The 24096-nt window shown below is 52.5% G+C and overlaps 1 protein-coding gene across 1 annotated transcript in view; it reads right to left on the bottom strand.

Moving 5' to 3' along the window:
- The window catches only part of TET3 (tet methylcytosine dioxygenase 3), a 116529-nt gene extending 93491 nt beyond the window's left edge, over positions 1 to 23038 (bottom strand). The window contains exons 1-3 of the mRNA XM_044659250.1: positions 22727 to 23038; positions 872 to 901; positions 773 to 799 (exon numbers count right to left, since the gene is read on the bottom strand). Of these exons, the coding sequence (XP_044515185.1) occupies positions 773 to 799; positions 872 to 901; positions 22727 to 23038 (369 nt within the window). The remainder of the gene's footprint in view (positions 1 to 772; positions 800 to 871; positions 902 to 22726) is intronic.
- Between the last annotated feature and the right edge of the window lie 1058 nt (positions 23039 to 24096).

Raw genomic sequence — 24096 nt, forward strand, 5'->3', positions numbered from 1 at the left:
CCCCGCCTGGGGGAGGGGAGCCCCCTCCCCCCCCCTTCGCCCCAGCCACAAGGCCATTTGCCTTTCAACTTCCCCAGGCCGCCCCCCGGGTGGGAAAGTCCCAGCCAAGCCTCCCTCCCCTCCACCATATCCGGCAAGTCCCACGCGGTGCCCGGTGCCCACGGGCCCCAAACCCCAGAGGTGGAGGTGGCAGCCGCACCACGCACGCCCTGGCGTGACGTCACGGCTCCACCCAAAGCCGTCATCCCTCCTACTGCCCCAGCATGACAGCCGTCACCATGGTGACCACAGCATGAGCAATGATATCATGCCTCCTCCTTCGGGCTCCCTGGGGAGCCTGGCTCTCCTCCTCTCCACCTCACTTTCCGCCCCCTCCCCCCTCTGGGGATTTCTGCTGATTGGGTGAAAACCCAGGGCGGCTGGGGGAGGGGAGGGGGAGGGGGGAAAGAGAGGGGGAGGGGGAGGGGGATCATTCTGAAAACACTAAAACACATCAAGCCAGGCTCGGCTCCCACCTGAAACACCCTGGACCCAGGGAAGCAGCGAAGGAAGGCAGGCACATGCGGGCGGGCACCAATGCCTGCCTGCGCCCAGCTCCCCGTCCCGGAGGTCCTTGGTAACACCCAAACACAGCACCGGGGAGGGCCAGGGACGCCAGGTTGCCAGGCCACAAGCCGGCTTCTTGGCAGCCAGGCCAGAGCCTCCACCCCCCGGTGCCCACCCCACGGTGCCCCCAGGAGCTCTGTGACCTCCGGCGCCAAAGTACCTTGACTGCCACGGTGGTGGCTTGTCCCCAAGGCTCAGCAGCAGCAGCGGCGGCGGCAGCAGCGGCAGCAGCAGCAGCGGCGGCGGCGGCAGCGGCGGCCCCAGCAGCGGCCCCTTCGCCCGGCTTTATCTCCACCTGCAGGAGAGCCCAGGAGAACAGAGGAATGAGCCAAGCAGACATCTCTTCCACAGAAGCATTGTGGATGCCCCTGCCAGGGTGGCCCAGGCGGCCGGCTCTGTGGGGGCGGAGTCTGGAGCGAGGAAGGAAAAGGGGGCCAGCCTTCCGCATCGCCTCCCCCCCCCCAGCGCCCTCCCAGCCCCTCCTGCCTCTCCGGCCATTGTCAGGAGCTCATTTTCCTTCCCCTTCCCCCCTTCTTTAATTTCCCAGGCCCCTGGGGGCTTCAGCGACGAGGAAGGTCCCTTCGGGGCTCCGGCTGGCCCCCCAGCCCTCCCAGCTGCCTACCTTTGCTGCCCTCCCCACCGCGGCTGCCGCCACCGCCGCAGACACACTGGTGCATTCGCCGAGCCCTCTGCCAGACTCTCCAGTTATTATAAGGGCATCAGGAACTCCCTGCCCCTCCCCCCAGAGGCACTGCAGATGTGAATGCCAGGCCCAGCTAAGCTCTGCTCCACTCTACTCAGTTCCCCTCCCCAACAGTGGGGGTGTGGGGAAGGGGGGCCCTGGGGGAAGGCACCAGAGCCAATCCCAGTCAGGCTCTGCCAAGCGGGGGCAGGGCACCTTCAAGCCAGGCTTTCAGTGGCTTAGAATTGGACTTGCCAAGCCACATGTCGTAAGAGGGATGCGTGGTAGGACCCAGGAGGGAGCGAGCTGCCTGCCTGCCTGCCTGCCTGCCTGCCTAGCCGCTGTGCACTGCCTTCTCCTTCCCCCGAAGCTGGGGGTCCAGTGGCTGAACCAGAAGCACCAGGGGCTGAGGGCCCAGAGGTGGGCAGAGCCTGGCACGCCAAGCCTGCAGTCTCCCCAGCAGAGGATACTTCCTGACAGTGGAAGGGCATGTGACTGGAGCAGAGTCCTCACAGCCCTGTCCGGCCCGAGGCTCTGGTCCTCCAGCTGGGAGGCCCAACCGCCCGCCCAGATCCTTCAGCTGTCCAGTCTGGAATGGGGCAAACTAAAATACAGAGCTGAGAAACCAGGAGGACCGGGTGACCTTCTGAAACAAGACGGCATGCCGGGAGCAGGAGGCCTGCAGGGGTCCCAGCGGGCATGGCTACCTGGGCTGGTCACTTCAATCAACGCGGCTCCAAGCCTCAGTTTCCCCTGAGGTCAATATTCCCACTTTCTAACTCTCCAAGTACCACCCAGAGGAGAGGGAGGATCATCAGGAGGCAAGGTTTGCTGAGCCGGCTGCCTCTCTCCGGCACAGCAGCCACTGCGCTCAGCTTGGCCGAGCTGTCCCTCTGCAGCGTCATCTCCCAGCCAAAGCGGCCACCTGCCCACCTGGAGGAGACCCTGACGGCCGGCTGACCTGTCTTTGGCATGTTCAGAGCCGTGCCGACGGCCCCTCCCTTTGGGTGCCTCACAACGGACGCCTCCGCAGGCCCTTCCTACTTCTGGCTTTGCTGCGGGGCTGAAGATTCCCGCTTCCTGCCCCCCCTCCTGCCATGGGGGCCCAGCACCCCCTTCTTGCTCCCCGCCAAAGAAGCAGAAGCATCCTTGCCCGGCGGCTGGGAGCAGGCTACCTACCACGAGAGCAATCTCCTGAGAACAAGGTCAGTGACTCAGACTTCTGCGTAGCCCAGATTAGGGAACAGCGAGGAAGTGTGAGCCAGCTACCTCGGGCCGCTGAGCCCCCAGAGAAAGCAGGCTCCGATGAAAAAAGCTCTAGATGGCAAGCCAGCAGCCCTGGGTTCAAATCCTTCCTTCTAGCAAGCGGGAGTAATCCTACCTCCTCAATTTCCTCAGCTGGAAGATGAGAAAACTGACCTAGATGAAAGCTGAAGTTCTCCTTAGGTCTGAGAGCCTTGCCTAAATTCTCACCCTTCCCTTCCCTGTCCGGTGGATGAAAAAACTCAGCAGAGCATCTATTCCTTACTAAGCAGTACTTCAGGGTGAGGGGCAGGACCACAAGGAGGCAGGGCCCCATCGGGGAACTGGATGAGACACGGAACAGCCTGGAGCCAGCTCCCCAGAGCCCGGAGAGAGGAATTCCTTTCCCTATTGGTCTTGGGCTTGTCATTTTCCCTCCACTAATCTGTCCCGTTCCACCTCTGGTTCTGCACTGTGTATGTCCCAAGCTACCAGAGCAGTCTTTGCAGCTCTCTTCCCTGGATCTCCCCCTTTCCTCGCTCTCGTCTCTGGCTCTGGCTCTCCCTCTCTCTCACACACACAAACTCTTACCTCCCATCTTAGAATCAATACTAAATTTTGGTTCCAGGGAAGATGAGCAGTAAGGGCTGGAGCAGTGATGGGCAAACTACAGCCCCCTGAAATGCTCTATCCGGCTGAGTGACATTATTCCTAATCTGAGGAATACAACGAGTAGGATACAATCTGGTGAAACTTTGAAAGAGTTGCCTTAGAAACAGACTGCCAGAGGAGCATTTCCTTTCCTTTGGGCCCCTCTTTCAAAAGTTTGCCCATCACTGGGCTAGACAAGAAGGGTTAAGGGACTTGTCCAGCTAGTGTCTGAGGCCTGATTTGAACCCAGGACCTCCCGTCCCTAGGCCTGGCTCTCAAACCACGGCGCCACCCAGCTCCCCTAGCTTCTCTCTTCAAGCTATCCTTCCATTTCCCTTTTCCTGCCATCTCCTTCATTCAAGCATTCACCAGCTCTTCTCTGAGTTACTGGAACAAGCTCCTGATCTAAGGCCCTACTAAGTCACCCAACACGCCCGGCTATCCTGATTTTCCTCAAACACACCTGCCGACTCCCTGCTCACAAGTCCTCAGTGCTTCCGGGTCGCCCATTATCCAAGAGCACCTGAAATCTGGTCCCAGTCAACGTTGCTAACCTTAAGAAATTCAGCCTAGGACACTGGCAACGGCGCTGGCTTGGGTCAGAGGACCAAGGTTCAAATCTTGCCCCTGGCGGTTACTGCCTGTGTGGCCTTGGGTAAGCCAATATAAATAAGGGCACCAGGCTGGGGAGCCTCTGAAATCCCTTTGGACCCTCATGCCGGGATCCTCTTTTGCCCACAGGGATGGACGCTTCAACCAAACACAGCCAACCATTCGCCACCCCCAGCCTTCCCCCGTCATGGCTCTCAGCCCGCTGACCTGCGCAAGTCTGGCCTCGAACCCATGACCTCCTTCTTGCCTTGTGCTGCCCGCCTGCCTTCCACTTCACAGGCCAGAAAACGGGGGCTCCAGTAAAGGGACGGCCCAGGATTACAAAGAGAGCAGATGCCTCAAGCAGGACGGTGGGGGCCCTGGACTGCCTCCGGAAGTGACCACTCCACAGAGGGCTGTTTGCTCTCGGGTCCCCTCACTGAGGCCTCCCTCCTCCTCCTCCTCCTCCTCCTCCTCCTCAGGAGTCCAGTCACCCTCCCAAGAGGAGGCAGCCCAGCAGACTGTGGAGCCACAGGAACTGGCCGTCCTGGTCGTGGGGCTGCTGCCATCTGATTCCCAGCAACTTAAACCCACTGCTGGGGCAGCCCCGGGGAGCCCAGGGCATCCAGGCTAATCTCTCCCCTCCAACTACCACTCCAGCCATGGTGTCCCCTTCTCCGCCCAGGGGCTCAGGGCGCGGCTCTTCCTGATCCACCTCCCCTCCCTGTGGGGTCTCCCTGAGGAAGGAGAGGGCAGCCGTCTAGCACAGTGTCTGGCAGCTGATGACTCCTGGGTGGTCTCTAGACCCCTCCCCATCCCGATCACTCCTGAAGTTCTCTGTGGGCTCTTAGAGACCTTCCAAAAAGGGCAGCCACAAGTGAGCTTGATCTGCTAGACCCTCCCCCCTTCTCTGACCTGGGACACACTAAACATCCCAATGCAGTCCCAATAGCCCCTGCCCAAGGGCAGGAAATGGGCCTTTTTTCTCTGTACCCTCAGTTTCCAAAATGGTGCTTAATACATGACAAGCATCTAAAAATGATTTTTTAAATCCAAGTTTTGAATATTTACATTTGCTTTTATTAAAAGTAATCTCTCAAACCTGGCCTCAGACACTCCCCAGCTGGGTGACCCTGGGCAAGTCACTTGACCCCCATTGCCCACCCTTACCACTCTTCCACCTAGGAGCCAATACATAGAAGTTAAAGGTTTAAAAATGTAAAAAAAAATAAATAAAAATAATCTCTGTCCTAGCAATGTGACCCTGGCCAAGTCACTTAACTCCCACTGCCTAGCTCTCAGCCCTCTTCTGACTTAGAACCAATACACATTATTGATTCTAAGAGGGAAGGATTTTTTTTAAGTCATCTCTGAGGCAGCTAGGTAGCACAGTGGATAGAGAGCTAGGCCTGGAGTTGGGAGAACCTGGGTTCAAATCTGACCTCAGACAGTTCCTAGCTGTGTGACTTTGGGCAAGTCATTTAACCCCAGTCTCTTTAGAAGTGATATAAAGACAGAAGGAAGGTAAATTTTAAAAGTCAAGTCATCTCTCCAGATTTTCAAGGCCATCAAGATCTTCGGAATCCAGACCCTTTTCCCCAGGGTTAGCTATCACTTCCGGCTCTGTTTCACTTGCAAATTCAAGAAGTTGCCACCCATTTATCCTTTGATCCAAGTCATTGATAAAAAGCTCATACCCTCCAGCAGTGAGCCAAGTCCTCAGCACTAAACCAAAGCTAGCAGAATGAATGAATGAATGAATGAATGAATGAATGAATGAATGAATGGAGGGAGGTTGGGAGGGAGGCCCCACAAGCTCTGACCCCACCTGTGGGGCCCCAGAGGGGTCCTCTCTCCCCTTTACTCCAAGTCCCGGGAGTTCACACATCAATCTCTAAGTAATTACAGCCCATCACATCTTCCTTTGGAGCTGCCATCTCTTTGGTCGCCATGGGAACTGCCTTCGCCTTCACTCACTGATCAGGCTGGCAATTAGCCCCTGCAAGGAGGAGCGCTGTCACCGGGTGGGGTGTGGCGAAAGGGCTGTGGCCAGGTGGAGGCGCCACTTACCCCCACCCCCAGGCTAGGCCAGCCTCCTCCTCTGGAATCACACAGACTTCCTAGGTAGGTGGCTGGGACAGAGTCACCACTCCCCCCTCCTCCACGGTCCATCTAGATCACAAAGGAGGGGACGAGATCCTACTTAAGCCATCACTCTGACCCCATTTTATAGATCAAGAAACTGAGGGCCAGAGAAACCAAGGCAAACAATTGGATTTAGAGCGAGGGCGAGCTCTTGGGTCCATGGAGGCTAGCCAGACCAACTCCCTTGTTTTACAGATCAGGAAACTGAGACCAAGAGGTGCCAAGCTAGGCTTGGGCCCAAGCCAAGATTCCTCCTGGCATGCCCCTGCTGTCATCACTAAGGGCCTTCCCTTTCTGCCCCGAAACGGATGTTCCTCCAACCCACAGGCATTCCAGCACCTGCTGGCTAGCTCCGACTGGGGGAAAGTGAAAAGCCATTTTGCCCTCAAGCTGCTACACTGCAGGCAACTCTGAGGGGAAGGGGCAGCCGTTGGGGGGTTATCAGTAAGAGAAATCGGTCACTTTCCTTTTCCAGAGGGCGGCCAGGCCAGCCAGCCCTCCTTTAGGAGGCAGATGCCCCGCGGGGGTGCCCGAGCAGCAAGGCTGTCCCAAACTTTCCTCTTGGCTGCCTGCAAGAGACTGCCCTTAGCTGGGCGAAGAGTGCCTGGAAGGCTTTCAGGTCCCGAGCTCACTGCCCCTCTCTCGGCACTGGGCCCATTCACCTGGCACTCTGGGACCCCTGCCAATGGTTAGTCTAAGCGGGCCACGGCCGTGAAGCTGAAAGTCACTGAACTGCGCAGGAGTCACAGATTTGGAACAGACCCCTAGTGAGATCTTAACTTCTTATCTTAACTTCTCTCAGCCCCAGCCTCAGTTTCCTTGTCTGGAAAATGAGAATGAATAATAGGCGCAGGCAGCCTAGATGGTACAGCAGACAGAGAGCTGACACTAGAGTCATCTTCCCAAGTTCAAATCTGGCCTTTCCAGACACTTACTAGCTGTGTGACCCTGGGCAAGTCACTTAACCCTGTCTGCCTCAGTTTCCTCCTCGGAAAGGATGGCAACTGACTCTAGTACCTTTGTCAAGAAAACCCTAATGAGGTCATGAAATCAGACAGAGATGATAAATGGAACAATAACAACTAGCATTACTATTGATACTACCACTATTGGCACCACCACCTCGTCCTTTGTGTACATGGATTCTAAGAGGAGCAAGGGCTAGGCCATTACTCAGGGTCACACACGCAGATTTGAATCCAAGACCTCCTGAGTGGAGGCCCGCCCCGCTGCTGGAAACCATGGCAAAGCACTGCGAGAACCTTAGTGTGCGAGGTGAAGGCTGACTCCGGGAGAAGGACCATGGAGGGAGAAGGACCATGGAGAGCGGCCTCTCCGCTGGAGCGAGAGGACTACAAAAGAGGGGGCGCCCCTCCTGCCCCGCCCCCACGGCTGCTGTTCAGCCCACTTTGGGACAGCACTAGAGTGATGAAGTCAAAATCTGCCTTTCTAATTGCCTGCCCTCTGCCCCTGGCTCTGCCCCCTGGGGCCAAGCCTAATCTGGCTTCCTCAGGCGGTCTTTCAAATATAGAAAGAAGCTCTATCTCCCACCCCCAGCTCTTCCCGGCCAGCCTAGAGCCATCCAGCCCCTCCGGCAGCCATTGTTGCCTTGGACCAGGAGTTTGCCCAGCCGGGTTCCCTCTCCCAGACTGTGAGGATGATAATTCAGCTTCCAAAGCATTGGGCACAAATTCACTCATTTGGCCTCAGGAAAGAGCAAGATGGGGAAGGTAAATGCTATTTACCTCCATCTCCTAGAAGAGGAAACTGAGGCAAAGGTTAAGTGACTCGCCCAAGGTCACCAGCTATAGTTATCAGAGAAAGGATTTGAATGCAGCCCCTCCATTCACTTAGCTGCCTCAGAGCCTATTACCCCAGATTGTCCTGATCAGGACTGAAGATAGGAGTTTTCCCTCCTCAGCAAAAGTCAACCGGGCCCTGGGGCAGGCCAGAAGAGCCCCAAGAACCACCCAACAAGTAGGAAGGAATTACACAGCATCTGCCGGAGCCATCTTCGTCTCCGCAATCAACAAGATGGCTTTATTTCCAGCTCAAGATATCCAAAAATATTTCAGCACAGATCTCACCCAGCTGGCTCTGTGTGCCAGCACCCCCCTCTTCCTGCCCCCCCCCCCAAGCATCCTGTGGCCTGCAATGGTAACTTGGGGGTCAATGTGCTAAACCAGATTATACCTGAACCTCTTTGGGGCCTCCTGAGCCCAGCTCGGCTGGAAGGAGCATGGATGGGTGCTGATGGGGGGAAGAAGTCCTAGGACATGAGAAAGAAATGCTCCTCTCCCCTACCCTCTGACCTGGCAAGGGAGACTTCCCGGAAAGCCCAGGATCCATCGGAAAGGGGCCTGCACTCCGGACTGAGTGCCCCCCCCTCATGCTTAGGGTGTGCCATTCCTGACTGCCTTCTGGCAGAGGTCTTTCCCAGCTCGCCTCAGGGCTAGCCGCCTTCCCCTGGCCAACTGTAGGCACATAATCACTGTCAGGGCAGCCGGTGGCTCTGCCGCTGAGCTCTTGGAGAGCAGGGGTTTGCCTTTCTCTCTAGCTCTGGTGCTCAGCACAGGGTCTGGCCCATAGTAGGTGCTTCATAAAAGCTCGCTGACTGGTTCCTGCACTCTAATCCCCAGGCCAGGGGGCAGAGAACCATGTAGTCTAAGACTTGTGCAATTCCAAAATAGGATTACTCTGCAATTTGGCCATGGATACTAGAGCCTGCCCACCACTGGGACAGAACGCCCTCCCTAGCTAGCTATGTAACCCGGGGCAAGGCTCTTGGCCCTTTCCTGCCACCCTTCTGCCACGGACTGAAAGAAAAGACTGACCTCTCCTCGATGCCAGAGCCAGATTTACCCTCCCCTCCCCCCACCCTTCCCAGGCTATTGGGGATACAGAAGCATTGTAGGGAGGAAGAGGAGAGAGAATGGAAAGGGTTCCAAATGGAAATTCTGGCCTGTGCCTACAGGTTGGAGAGTAGAAAATTTAGAGGAAGAGAAAGGGAAGGAGAGCCGGCAAGCACTCCAAAGCCAGCTATGTAACTGGCCCGGGGGTTTGGGGGGGGGGTTAGCAGGGAGTCCTGGAGGAGCTGCCGGGAAACTTCAGCTCAGGGAGGATAAATCATGTGTCAATAGTCACATGGGAGGAGCAGCTGAAGTCACTGAGAAGGTTTCACCAGGAGAAGAGAAGGCTGGCTGGGCAGCTGCCTTGAGGATTTGAAGGGCTGTCATGTGAAGAGGGATTAGACTTGTTCTTAGACTTGTTCTATTTGGCCCTAGAGGGCAGATCCAGGAGCCCTGTCAGGGAAGCTACCGCTGGATGTAACAACAAATCAGAAAAATCTTAGCAACGAAGGCCATCCCCAAGGGGAAGGGGCGTCTGCTGCAGGGGGTGGCCTTCCCCTCCCCAGGAGATGGCCAGGCAGACTCCTCACAGGACATTCTTTTAGGGGCATCAGCTCATGCTATCACATATTTCAAGCCGCAAAAGGCCCCTCCAAAGATCATCTAGGCCAACCCTTGATTTTTACCACTGTAAACTGAGACACGAAGACCCTAAGCAGATACCCAGCGTCAAGCAAGTATTTAAGTAGCAGAGTCAGGATTTGAACCCTGATCTTGACCCCTATGCCACAAAATGGGTTGAATGAGGGGGCTTCCAACTCAGACTCTGCAATGGGCCATATCGTTGGACCCTGCCCAGGGTAGGGAGACTCAACGCTGGACAGCTCCTGTTGTCAGGATGGTATTTACACTGAGCTGCAGCGGGCCTCTGCACTGGGCACCTGCCACCCCCTGTGAGCAAGGCAGACACCTCATCGTTCTCCAGACAGTAGGAGATGGCAATGACACCCTGCTCCTCTGGGGTGCCATCCCCACTCTCTTCAGCTACTCCTCCCAGTACAGGATTTCCCAAACCACCTCAATCCTCCATCCAGTCATGACTGTGTGTGTGTGTGTGTGTGTGTGTGTATGGAAAGGGGGAGCTTCTCTGCAACCCCCAAGCCTCCCCGTCCCAATATGAAAGCCAGAGCTGAGGATAACATCCTAGCGGATGTCTGGATGTCTCTCTTCTGGATCCCCTCTGGGATGGACAGGGCCCCTCATACACATATGTGTTGAGCCATATATTGTGCTCCCAGCCGGTTGGGTTACCTCACCCCCTATCCCATCTAAACAGATGAACTGACAGGACTCTGTTTAAGTTCCGGCTACGGGCCCTTAAGCAAGGCACTTCCCCTCTCCAGGATTTCGCTTTTCTCATCTCTAAAATCAAGGGTCGGCAACATATGGCTCTCGAGCCATATTTGGCTCTTTCGAGGGCCAGATATGCTCTTTCTGCAGGAGCCACAAAGTCCATTTTTTTCAGGCGCTGTTACAGGAGCCGCACTGTGAGCAGTGTACGGCTCTCACGAAATGACATTTTAAAAAAGGTGGCATTTATGGCTCTCACGGCCAAAAAGGTTGCTGGCCCCTGTCTAAAATGGCCAAGATAGCCTCTGATTAAGTCCCTTCCATTGGGGGAAACAACAAGGACCAGCGCCTAACTGTATCAGCAAGTGGCAGAATTTCGTCTCATCGATCCTGCTTCTGTCGCCCAGCCTCTCGGGGTGTGATCTGCAAACATGCTTTGGGTGTCCCGTAGGTCTCTATCCAAGTCAAATGTGGACAGGGGCAGGGTCAAAGGCGAGCCTGGCGGCATGCCCCTAGAGCCTTCCCTCCAGGCTGGCCATCACCCAATAACCCATGTTCTTTAGGCACGCTTGTTTAGCCAAGAGTTCCCTAAAAGTCATTCTCTCCCCTGATGACTCAGGGGGCTTTACCAATATTTGGAATCATAAATCGATTTTCAGGAATGGCGCTAAAGGACTTACTGACTTGATTTCAAAGTTTCCTTAACAAAAGGACAAAGCTTTGAAAGATGCCGAAAGGTAGAGGCGGGAGTTGGGGGCCGAAGCCAAGTTCTGCAAGCCTCTTACAGGCGAGAGGGATCATACTCTCTCTGTTTATCCCCAGAGGTACGAGCCCGAAGCAAAGAGAGCAAATTGCAAAGGGGCAGATTTTCCACTGGCTGAAAAGAAAAAAACTTCCTCCCCAAAGAGTGCCTTTGCCCTTTGACCCAAAGATGTCATTATTAGGCTCACATCCCAAAGAGATCAAAGAAGGAAGAGAAGGTCCTGTGTATACAGAAGTATTTGTGATAACTCTGTTTGACGTGGCAAAGAACCAGAGAGGAAGGGCACGCCCATCGAGCGGTGAATGGGAGGATGGAGGAATAGAAGGGGGAAGAGACAGGAGCTAAGGTGGGAAGGAGGAAAAAGTGTTTTATATAGTGTCTACTCTATGTCAAGCCCTGTGCTAAAGACCGCACACATAACATGCTCTCATTTGATCCTCATAATCCTTTGAAAGTAGGTGCTATTACCCTATTACCCAGATGAAGAAACTGAGGTGCAGAAAGGTTAGGTGACTTGCTCAGAGTCACACAGGTATCATGTATCTGAAGCAGGATTTGAACTCAGGACTTCCTGACTCCAGGCCCAGTATCAGGCCCCTAATGAGAAGATATTACTGAGCTGTACGAAATGATTAAATGGACAGTTTCGGAAACATCTGAGAAGACCAGTATGAACTGATACAGAAGGAAGTGAGCAGAACCAGAACAATTCAGACAAAAATAATGTTAGTAGGAAAAATAACTTTAACACTCTGATCATTGCAATGCCCAACTCTGATTCCAGAGGAATCGGGAAGAAGCAGGCGGCCCACCTCCTCCTTCGAGAAATGGTGACCTCAAGCTGCAGAATGAGGCGTGTGCTTTGTACAGGATTGTCTCGAGAACTTGTTTCACTTGAATGTAAATGTTTGTTCTCACTTGTTTTCTTTTTCTTCATGGTGGGGGGAGAGAAGGAAAGGAGGGAGAGAGGAGGGGAAAGAGAGGGAATGAAGGAGGGAAAAGACTTGTTCAGGTATCTTTGTTGTAAACAAACGCAATGCAGAGAAGAAAAATATGGCCAAGTGGGTCAGCCTGAAAGCTAGAAGTTTACCTTCTTCTCTCCTTTAAAAGCAAAGCAAACTGTAAATACTAGCATTCTAGTTTCACGGCCAACCTCTTTTTCTGTTCCACTATGTAAGATGTTCATTTTATTTGGCGTTTGAAGATTCAAATAAAAATGGAATGTAAACAATGTTCCTAAATTCAGTTATCCCGAAGGCAAAGGGAGCCTCAGGAGCCAGTGCCCACTTGCCAGGCCTATCCCAGAGGGGATTTCTTTGAAGGCAAGGGGTCGGTTGGAGTAGCTGGTTTGACTTTGTTCTGGCACAGAAATCTGGGATGAGTCGAATGGACTGAAAGCAGAGCGAAACGAGCAGAACCAGCTGTAAAATCGACAGGCTAGTCTGGATTCCTGGAGATCCCACAGTCAAGGATTCCAGCCACCCTGTGACTGACTGAGCCGTGATGACCGAGCGAGCAGAGTGGACGTGGCCCATATGGGAACTGGCTTCGCTTGGCGATGCTCATTTCTTGTCAGGATTTTCGGTTTCTTTTTTTCCCAAATGGGGACTAGTGAGGAGGGAAAATGTTACTAACTGAAAAGCCCCCAGAGAGTATCCCAGAAGTCTGTTCTCCGGGGCTTCGCCGAGATGCAGTTGTGCAGCTCTGACTGTAGTATATACCCCCAATCCATAAATCTAGTAGCCATGCCAAAGGAACAATTGAGGTTAGTTTGACGTGATTTTTTCTTTCAGGAGCCCATGCCGGCTCCTGGTAAATGCCACTTCCTTTTCTATAGGCTCACAAATCACCTTCTTAACTCCTACAATCAATTCAGGATATCCTTCCCTTATCCCAGACCTAGAGGGCCCTCAGCATGGCCCGGCCCTGCCCCCCACTCTCCCTCTTTGCTCAGCAAAGCCAGCTCTTGGCCTTGAGCACATTCCACCCCTTTGCACTCTCCCTCTCTCTCTCCCCTCTTCAGCTTCTCTCTTTTCTGGCTCTTTCCTTGATGGCTACCCAAACACCCAGGCTTCCTCTGGTCTGTCTCTCTCTTCTTCAAATAGTCTCTCCTCTACGGTACCTAAAGCTCCTCCTGGTGCACAAGTCTGCCCCTGGCACTGTTATTCCTCTACCCTTAACGATGTGCTCCCTCAACGATCTTTCACCGCCACGGCAGCGGGCCAGAGCGGTGCCCGCCTGTAATCTCGGCTCCTGACAGACCGCTTGGGTTCTGGAGTTCAGGCGCTGCAAAGGGCCAAGCCGTGGGGGGTGGGGAGGTGGGGGAGAACTGGTCAGCACTAAGAGTGGAAGCAGGATGGGGAACTCCCTAGACCAGAAGTCTGAGCAGGGTGGCCTGACCTCGGTTGAAAACAGAGTAGGTCAAAGTTTCCAGCCTGGGCAGGAAAGGAAAAGTCCATCCAGCTCTGAGTGTATTTATATCTCGACTGGCTTTCCCATACATGGATGTATGTGCATGTATGTATAATGTGCACTATATGTGTGGTTTCCGTGTGTATATGGGCATGTATACCATGTGTGCACGTAACGTGTTTGCAATCACTTTTTGGAGATTAAAGATCACGTCTGCCCTGGCCTTGGTCATTGAACCCATTTGACACGACCAGATTTTGTAATCTCCCCTCGTATCTTCGGCTGAATGAGCCAAATGTAATAAGTGCCCCTCGCTAACGAGGCCCTGTCCTAGGTGCTGAGGGAGGTACAAAGAGAAATAAGGCCGAAGCGTGCCTTCAAAGATGCCCTCGAAGAGCTCTCAGCCTTGCCAAAATGTCTTTTTTTTTTTTTTTAAATTCAAAGACCCTCCTGCAGCAACGCCAACGAGACCCCCCTAAATCCAGGGGATGTCGGAGTGACCAGCCTGAGTGTTCCAAGACAGGAGAAAGCAGCTCCAGCTAAGGGAACCAGGAAGGCTTCATGGCATCGGGAGAGAAAAAATGTTTGCAAAAAATTGCCCTGATACAGGAAGAGAAATGCGGACTAAAGCAACTCCCAGGTACCATCTCACACTCATGGGACTAGCTAAGATGACAGCAAAGGAAAATGACAGATGCTGGAGGGGATGTGGAAAAACAGGGACACCACTGCACACTGCCCGTGGAGTTGTGAACTGGCCTGACCATTCTAGAGAGCAATTCAGAAGCAGGTCCCAAAGCTATTACATGGTACAGACATTCTGACCCAGAATACCGCTACTAGGCCTATACCCCAAAGAGCTCGAACAAAGATAGCTCAAAAAGGACTCATACATGCAAAAATATTTATAGCACCTTCTGTGGTGGCAAAGAACTGGATACTGTGGGGTTGCCCATCAACTGGGGAATGGCTGAAAAAGTTATACATATCTATACCTGTGGTGGCAAACGCACGGCACACATGCCAGAGGGGGCACACAGAGCCCTCTCTGTGGGCACACGCACCTTCACCACAGCACAGAGTTTGCCACGAGTTTGTTACTAGAAAGCCAGAGGGACGTGGGTCAGGCTACTCCCCTTCTCCTCTTCACTGTGTGCCTGAGGGCATTTCTTACATCACCTGCCCCTCTAAAAGGTTCGCCATCCCTGATCGATACTGTAAGAATTGATGACAGGGAATAGTTTCAGAAGAACCTAGGAAGATTTACATGAACTGATGCAAAATGCAGAACAATATTTATATTAACAGCAATACTATAAAGATAATCGACTGTGGAAAAACTTGGTAACTCCGATCAGCAAAATTACCCACAATTCCAAAGGACTCATAATGAAAAATGCTACCCACTGCCAGAGAAAGAACTCACAGTGCAGACTGAAGCATTATTTTTCCCTTTCTTACTCCCCCACCCCAGAACATGGATAATATGGAAATTTGTTTTGCATAACTTCATATTTGCAATGGATTTTGTATTTCTTGCCTTCTCAACGAGGGGGGAAAGGGGGAAGGGAAGGAGAGAACTTGAAACTGAAAACAAATACAAATGAATTAAAAGATAAAAAATAGCATTGAGAAAGATCTGATTTCCAAAAATACTGAGGTAACCGACAAATAAAAGAGATGTGTTCAAAAGATGTAATTATTTTCAAAAAGCAAATACATGCTTCAATTTACTAATAATAAGAAAAATGAAAACTAAAACAACTTGAAGTTTCAAGTCCCCTCGTACTCAGCAAATTGGTAAAGATGATGGAAGACGGGAATGAATCAGTGTTGGTAAGGCTGTGAAAAGAAAGGTACACCAACACTCCTTGGTGTGAGTGTCTGGGGATTCAGAAATGGACGAGGAAACTAGACAGAAGAAATGTAATAAAATTCTACTGTGCAGCAAGAAATGACCAAGGGGCAACTAGGGAGCACAGTGGATAGAGGGCCAGGCCTGCACCCAGGAGGATTGGAGTTCAAATCTGCCCTCAGATACTTCCTAGGTATGTGGCCCTAGGCAAAACTGCTTAACCCCATTATCTACTCTTTGCTGTTCTTCTGTCTTAGAATTGATACTAGGATATAAATTAAGGGTTTAAAAAACCGAAAAGAGAAATGATTGAGAACTTCAGAGAATCATGGGAAGATTTGTACAAACAAATTCGGAGTAAATTAATTAAGATTGATTCTTCCCACCACATCCACAACATAAAAGGACAGGAAAGAGCTGATGAACCGTCTCCCTCTTCCTGCCTCCCCTCGGCCAAGACAAGGAAGTGGAGAACAGCTCTGATAGAATATTGGGTTCAGCACCAAAGCCGATCACTATATTGGCGGTTCTGTTTGATTAGTTCCATTGAGAGGGGTGTCAAAGTGGGGAAGGGAAAGGAATAAGTATTTAGATAGCACCTACTATGTGCAACACGGTGCTAAGACACCACGTGCAAAACAAGACGCGTGCTAAGCACATTACCAATATGATTTTATTCTGTCGGAAGTAAATATCTCTCTCCATCATGTGACCTTTTTTAAGGCTGTCTCCCAGTGACCTGGAGGTCAAAGACCACTGAGTAAATTCAGGTATAGATAAGCCCTCAGAGAAAGGAAGTTAAAGAACCAAGGAACCAAAGAGACAGGAAACTGATCCCCCAAGAACTGCCCCCACCCCCGGGGGGCCCAGGCAAATTAAGAAACCATGGTTATCCCCGAGATGGGATGTGTGAGAGCCAGAAGGTGGAGAAAAGAGCTTATAAGTGATCTTTGGGGTCTTCTGGCTGAAGCATTGGAGAGTTGAAGGAACCACTGTCAGAGTTAGCCACAGGCCCATCGAGGCAGCCAATAGATTAGAAAGCTAAGAATCTCTCTACCTCTTTCCTCCCTTTCCCTCTCTTTACTACTCCTATAACTTTGACTTAATAAAACTACTATCAGTCTCATAATTTTAATTATTACAATTTGATCCTTGAAACAACCCTGGGAAGTAACTGCTATTATCCCTATTTTACAGTTGAGTAAAATGAGGCAGAGGTTAACTTACCCAGGATCACACAGTTAGTGTCTGAAGTCATATTTGAACTCAGGTCTTCCTGACTCCAGGCCTGATCTAGCCACTGAGTCAATAACTACCTTGAAATGATTGAGCTTAAGATAAAAAGGGCAGCTAGGTATTAAAGTGAATAGAGCACTAGCCTTTTGAGTCCTGAAGTCAGAAAGATTCATCTTTCTGATTTTAAATCGGGGCCCAGACACTTAATATCTGTGTGACCCTGGGTAAGTCACCTAACTCTATTCATCTCATTCCTTATCTGTAAAATGAGCTAGAGAAGGAAATGGCAAAGCACTCCAGTGTCTCTGCCAAGAAAACCCCCAGATGGGGTCACAAAGAGTTGGACATGACAAAAACAACAAGAAGATAAAAGGGGTGTGTGTGTGTGTGTGTGTGTGTGTGTTAAAGGACTTGGTATTTTGGCTTGGTCTTGAATCATGAGTATGGTAGGGGAGGGCATTTTAGATGGAAGAAACAGCTAAAGAATGCATGGCCAAAAGCTTGAAGGCTGTTAACAGCACGTCCTTAGCCAGCCTGCCTGCCTCTGCCTCTGCCTCTGCCTCTGCCTCTGCCTCTGCCTCTGCCTCTGCCTCTGCCTCTGCCTCTGTCTCTGTCTCTGTCTCTGTCTCTCTCTCTCTTCTCTGTCTCTGTCTCTGTCTCTGTCTCTCTCACTTCTCTCCCCTATAAAATGAGGCCTTTGGTTGTCTCCAAAGCAGTTGGGTGGGAGCACACAGACCCAACCAAGGACAGAGAAAGGTAGCTGCTAGCTGCCTCCATCTCCCAGTGATACTTTCTTGCTCCACTTTCCACACTGCAAAAAGAGAGACAAGTCATGGCCTTCTCCTTCCTGCTCTAAAGCCTGGGCAGCCTTTCTAGTACTCCCTCCTGCTCCAGGAATGTAAATGGGGCTTTTTATTGTCAACCTCTTTTTTGCAAGCCTCAGGTTTTTTTCTGGTTTCTCACTCTCCTGCCACTCTGCTATTGGAAGCCACTTCTGCTGGCTTCCCTGTTTTCCCTGACAGTTATTCCCCAGGTCCCAGCTCTACCTAATGAGAAGTTGACAAGGTGAGTGCGGGGGGAGGAGTGGGAAGCAATTTTCCCCCCTTCCCTGGGCCTCAAATTAACTCCAACTATCTCCAAAGGCTTTTCCATCTCTACAACTCCAGGATTCTTACAGGTCTGTGTCCTTGTCACTCCCGCCTCCCCCATCCATTTAAATTCAATAAACATTGATTATGGATTGAATATATGCCACGTTCGAGCACTGTGCTAAGGCTGGGATAAAGCCACACAAGACTTCAGTCTTCGTTCTCCCAGAGAGTGCAGCTTCCATTCTCTCAGGGGAATGCATCATATGGACAAAAAAGAAACGGCCAATATTAAGTTATTTCTAGAGGAAGGGAGCACTGGCTGAGAACTGAGAGGAGTTAGCCTCTGGGTTTTGTGCTCTGAAGGAAGCTGCATTCCGGACTGGTTAGAGCCAAGTTCCACCAGAACGGAGCCATATAGTTACAGAGATTGTTTTCTTTCCTGGGCTCCCCCCTAAAGTGGGTATGAGCCAAGCTTTCCCTCCTTCTCCCTTTCCTCTTCCACCATTTCCCACTTTAAAGCCTCTGGCCACCGGCTTCCTCTTCCCCATATGAGCTGTCCCCCAGAGGTCTAGAGGATGGGGCTGACTCCATGGGGCACACTCTCTCCCCTGAATTCGTCTTATTTCTTATTTCACTTCATCTATTCGTTTTTCCCTGTCAGTGAGAAATGAAATCCCAGGTGGAGGTTCTGCTTCCTTCGCCTTCGCCACAGTGATGGGACACCCTCGTCTCCAGCTGCCTCAACTGTCCGGTGGCTCCTTGCTAGCTTGTCTTGCACCCTGGCTCTTCTGTACTAGGAAGAAACCCTCCTCTATGCCTTGAAGCCGGCTGGGGAGTTTGCACTATTACTGTTATAAGAACACTTGATTTTTCCCTTTTCTCTTCACCTAAATGAACCCCCCCATGGTGGAAAAGTCCCCTTCCATCAACATGGCACCCAGGTGACCCTTTCCTCCATGCAGGCTTCTGTGATTCTTCCTCTGGCCTTTCACCTGGATCTGTTGACCCAAACTCTTCTTTCTTCCCTTCTACCTGGCCGATTCCCACATCTACAGCCTCAAAATCTTAGCCTAGAGGCGACTTTCAATTCCGTAAAGTGGAAAGCCAGGAAGCCAACCAATCAGCCCCTCCAATGGGGGGGAGGGGGGGAGGGGTCTGAAGAAAGGGAGAAAATGGTCCCTGCCCAACCTGGGACTCCTCTGCTGCCTCTGATGCTGACCCTCAAGAAGCTACTGCTGGTGAAGGAGAGATCATGACCGAGACACCTCAGAACAACTCGCGAGTGAGGACGCAGGTTACAATCTGTCATACAACGCGCAGTTGTCAAAGAGTTCGGCTTATGGAGAGGAATTCTCTAGGAGGAAGGGGAAGCTCTCCAGAATGGAACTTGCCTTCTGGCTTAGAACCAATACTACATATCCCTTCCAAGGCAGAAGAGTGGTAAGGCAACTGGGGTTAAGTGACTTGCCCAGGGTCACATAGCTAGGAAGTATCCGAGGTCACATTTGAACTCAGAACCCCCCCATCTCCAGGTCTAGCTCTCTAGCCACCGAGCCACCCAGCTGTTCCTCCCAAAATAGAATTTTGAAGAAACCAAGAACAATTCAGATGAGGAGGGAGGAGAGAATTGTCTAGAGACCAAAGTGATTGGTTCTAAGGCAGAAGAGTGGTAAGAGCTAGGCAATGAGAGCTAAGTGACTTGCCCAGGGTCACACAGCTAGGAAGTGTCTGAGCCCAGATCCCCCTGACTCCAAGCCTGGCTTTCTACCCACTGAGCCACCTAGCTGCCTCTCTCCGTTCTTTTTCTTTTTATATATAACAATAATAATAATTTTTTCTTTATGTTATTTCAATAACAAATTTCCACCTAAGTTTTCCAAAGTTACACAATTTATGTTGTCTCCCTTCCTGGAGCTTCAAGCAATCCCACTGGGTTATGGATGTGTCAGCAATACCTACTACTTCCCTATTATTTGTTTTTGTAAGAGAATAATCTTATAGAACTAAAAGCCCAACTTGCTACCCAAACAAGCAGTGATGGAAGGATCATCCGCTTCCATCTGCTCCCTCAGTTCTTTCTCTGGAGGTGGAGAGAGCATTCTTCGTCCTAAGTCCCTTACAATTGTCCCCTCGAAGTTCTTCTTAAGGCACTCGTGTGATCATCACAGACTGTGAGTACAGGGGGCAAAAAACCCCAAAGGTAAACCCTCCCTGCCCAATAACCTCAGCCCCCCACGTGGCCAGGGTGACTCCAGGAGGAAAGAAGAGCCTCTCCAGCAAAGGAAGACTGTCCACTGCCCAGTGACATCGGTGGTGGAACTTCGGTTCAGACTGAGAGCCTCTAAGGAAGGTCCCTTCCAACCTGATTCTCACCACTATATTTGTGGACTGCTCTCCTATGGGTCATGTATGGCTGCTAGAAGGCTTCCCAACAGGAGGCTATTGGCTATGCTTATCCCTGCATTGCCTCTGGGGCCCAGAAACAGGCCCCTTCTATCTAAATAGCAGTGGAATGACTGGTGACCAGGAGGTCTGGGCTAGGCAGAGGGTGTGCAGGAAGCATCAAATCTGGCAAAGCAAATTCCTGAGATTCAAGGAATGCATCTAGGTGACCATCCAGGGCTGTTACTTGCCTGAGGAAAGGCTGGGCTGGGCTTCTAAGAGAGAAGAAGGGCCTGCTCTCTCTTTGGAAACTGATCAAGCAGGAGAAGAGTGACCTACAGGGATCAATTCTCCCCGATTTCTCCAGGAAAACTGTGGTCTGGCGGCAGGGACACTGGCTCTGATTGGAAGATCCTAGTCCAACTATTCTGGAGAACAATTTGCAACTGTCCAAAGGGCTGTAAAACTGCTCCCATCCTTTGACCCAGCAATACTATCTATCACTAGGTCTGCCATCCAGAGATCAAAGAAAAGAGAAGAGGACCCACGAGTGCAAAACAATTCACAGCAGCTCTTTTGGTGATGGCAAAGAATTGGACATTAAGGAATGGCTGATCAAGTTGTGGTGGACGACTACGGAGCGGTAAGAAGTGATGGGCAGGACAGCTTCAGAAAAACCTGGAAAGACCTATGTGAACTGTGAAGTGAGTAGAACCAGGAGAACAGCAATAGAGTATGAAAGTGTGGCTACTCTGACCAAGGACCCAAGTCAATTCCAAAGGATCCACCTCCAGAGAGAAACTGAGTGCAGACTGAAGCATTTTGGTGAAACTTTCTTTTTCTTGGGGGTTCTTTCATGGAAGTGTTTCATACTTCACATGTATAATGGATATCAAATGGCTTGCCTTCAAGGAGAGGGGAAGGAGAGATTCCGGAACTAAATTTTAAAACAATGATTGAGGTTGTTTTTTTTTTCATGTAATGGTAAGATATTTAACTAAATATATATATTTTTTAATTGGACCCAGGTACCATTCTCAGTTCTGAAATTTACTAGCTGGAGGTGACCTTCCATGGGCAAGTCAACCAGCCTCCTTGAGCCTCAGGTTCCTAAAATGTCAAATGAGAGAGTTGGCCTCAAAGACTTAGAAGTCCCTTCTAGTTCTAGATCTGATGCTAGCTATGAGACTCAGGACAAGTCACTTAAACTCCCTGGGTGGCTTCAGTTTCCTCATCTGTAAACTGAGGTGGGCTAGATTAGATGGCCTTGGGTCTCCTTCATAAATTCATAAACTACGATGAGTGCTTCTATGCTGAAAGTTCCAGAGCCAAGGCTTTCACATAGTAGGTGCTTTCCCAAAAGCTAGCGGAGTTGAAGGAAACTGCTCTAGATGGCAGCACAGAATTATAGCCCCAGGTTTGGAGAGAACTAAGATAAGATCAGTTACAAGCCTAGGGTCAAAGCTCAGCCTGGAGTTAAAAAGCTAAGTCCACTGGCCATCCCAGCTCTGAAGGAGAAAATCTTCCTCTGGCCAAAGGAGGAGGTTGAGTGGCTGTCCTAGTACCACCCTCGGCTTCCTGGGCTCTTCTCCTAACAGAACCCCGTACATTGACCCCAAGAGCTCCCAAGCTGCTCAGCCCTCCCTCAGTCTCCAGCCCCAAAGCACCTGGGCCCATTTGTGCTCCCTTAAACTTTCCTCAAGCTAGAAGGAATCTTCTGGCTAGACGGAGTCATCTTAGAGCTAAGCAGCACCCTGCAGCCCAGAGAGGGACTCCAAGACCCCACCAGGGCTTTATGGGGCAGCCCCAGTTCTGCTCTGCCAACTCTATGGACAAGGCTGCACTGCCAGCCGCAACAAGTGCATTCCAGATGGGAACTGGGTGCGGGAGCCTGGGCAGGATGATGGGAAAGCCACTGTGGGCTCCCGGTCTCTCCCCAAAGCCAAGTCCTCAGAGTTTTAGAGTTCAGGATTTCAAAGCCCATCTGCTTGGAGGGCTGACCAAGCTCCTACAGGTAACAAGCAGCAGAGGCGAGCCTAGCCCTTAAGCCACTGATGGCATTATTTCTACTCCACCTACTGTGTGCTAAAGCCTCAGGCGTGGGATTTCTGAAATTGGAATGGGGACAAAAAGCCTGCACCAAGACAACCAGAGTGACACCCTTGGGTGGGGGAGTGAGCATTGATCAATTTCCCAGTTCTCCCACACCTTGTCCCCCAAGCACCCATCACAGCTTGCCCTCCCCTGAAATTGGCATTAGATGCCCACTCAATTTCTTTCAAAGGTCTTGATCTTCCTCCCCACCCCACCCCCCCAAAAAGGAAGCCACGTGTGGCCTCGACTCAGACTGGCCATCCCAGTGGCACCAGGACTTGAAGTCAGCAACGGCAGGCCCCTTGGCAGGCATCTCCCTCCCGTGCCCCAGGTTAAGGCCACCTCAGGTCTTCTCCGAAGAAAGGAGAAGCTAAGAAAGCCCCCTGCCTTCTGGCCCCTCACCCCCAAGTGAAGGGCAAACATCAAAGAAGGAGCTAATGGTTCACAGCTGTCCCAGATTAAGTGGCTGGGCAGGGAGCGGCAAGCTCTTCTGCCAGACTGTTAACTCTGCCATGGCTGTTGGAAACTGCACACACTGCCCCCCCCCCACCCACCCACCCCAGATGGCTTTTCCAACACTCTCCAAAAGGCCACCCAAAGTTGGCCCAGGCAGCCTTGCCAAGGAGTCTCCCTCCCTTGGGTGGGGGCCTGCCTGGCTTCGGGACACCTGCTCATCTCCATGGCCCTGGGGCAGGGTGGCACCCCCAGCCCAGTGCCCATTTCCCAGTGGGGCCGATTTCGCAGGCCCCCTCCCTCTGGGACTGCCCGGCGACTTACCTCCCTGAGCAGGCCGGCTTTCTTCTTGAGCAGCTCACACTTGCGAAGTTTGCAAATCTGGTGGGTCCTCCGGTTGGTGCAGCTGGTACAGGCCCCACAGTTTTCCAGTCTCCGACAGGGCTCACACATCCCACATCGCTTGCGCTTTTTCCGGCCATCGCCACACCCCCCAGGCTGCTGCTCTGTGCTCCCTGCCACCCCAGCGGGGAGCCCAGGCCCTCTGAAGCTCCCTGGCATCCCCTTGCCCTGAGGGAAGTTGGGAAGGCCCGGTGGCTCCTGCTGGACGGGCACTGGCATCTGAAATTGGCTCATAGCACTGCCAGGGTGGGGGGCATAGGACCTGCGGCCAACGCTTCGGGTAAGGGCCCCCTGCGCCTGAAGGCGGGGGAGTCGAGCTGCCTCCTGGTCCACCAGGCTTCTTTCCAAGCTCCACTGCTTTTCACCTTCGGTGACCAACGGGGGTCTGGCACAGCCGGGGGCCACTCTCCCACTTGCCAGGGCCCGGGATCTGGGGAAGGAGAGCCGCGGCAGCCTCCCGGGATGGTATCATTCTGGCCCTAGGTGCTGTCCTTCACCCTCCCCGAGGCAGCGCCAGGCCACCAGGTGAGGAGCATGGATGGGGAGGGGGGGCTGGTAGACGGTAAAGGGAGGAGAGGGCTTCTCAGTGGGGGTGGGGTCTCTCTTCCAGGAACCAGGATGAAGTAGAACGAAGGTGGCACAGCCTGGGAGAGGAAGAGAGAGAGACGTGGTGGGGGGAGAGGCGCATCACCTTGGGATCAGGGACAACTTTACCCGATCTTTTTCCTAATTCCGGGGACAGGCACATGACCCAACCGAAGCTAGACTCAAACCCTCAGCAGCCGAGGGGGAGGCACCAATATTTACTAAGGGCCCGGCTCAAAAGTGGGGGGTGGGGAGGTGGGGAAGGCTCCGCCCCTTGTGGGAGACTTCCAAGGAAGTTGGGCCCCTAGGAGCCTCCGACAGCTCCCCCCCCCAAATTGTGCTGGGGGGGTGGGGGTGGGGGCCAGGCCTGCCGGCCTTCCGCACGGGCTCTCCCTGGTATAAATGAAAAGTTTTCCCGGAGCTGGAAAGCTCGGAAGGGCTGGAGGGTTTCTGCCCCTCGGCCCAGGCGGAGGTGGGGGGTGGGGATCTCCGCCCCGAAGCCTAAAGGCCCCCCCCTCCCTGCCCAGTGCTGGAGCCTTCTGCCTGGCCCCAAGAAGCAGCCCAGGGAGAGGGCGGCTCGGGGCGCGGGGCACAGAGGGGCCAGCCTCCGCGCGCTGCAGCTGCCACCGCCACCGCTCGGGCTCCTTTGTTCTGGGAACTCGGCGGCGGCGACTCGGGCTCCCGGCGGCTTCCCCCGCCCCCCGCCC

Source organism: Gracilinanus agilis, chromosome 2, assembly GCF_016433145.1.
Source record: "Gracilinanus agilis isolate LMUSP501 chromosome 2, AgileGrace, whole genome shotgun sequence".
Taxonomy (NCBI): Eukaryota; Metazoa; Chordata; class Mammalia; order Didelphimorphia; family Didelphidae; genus Gracilinanus; species Gracilinanus agilis.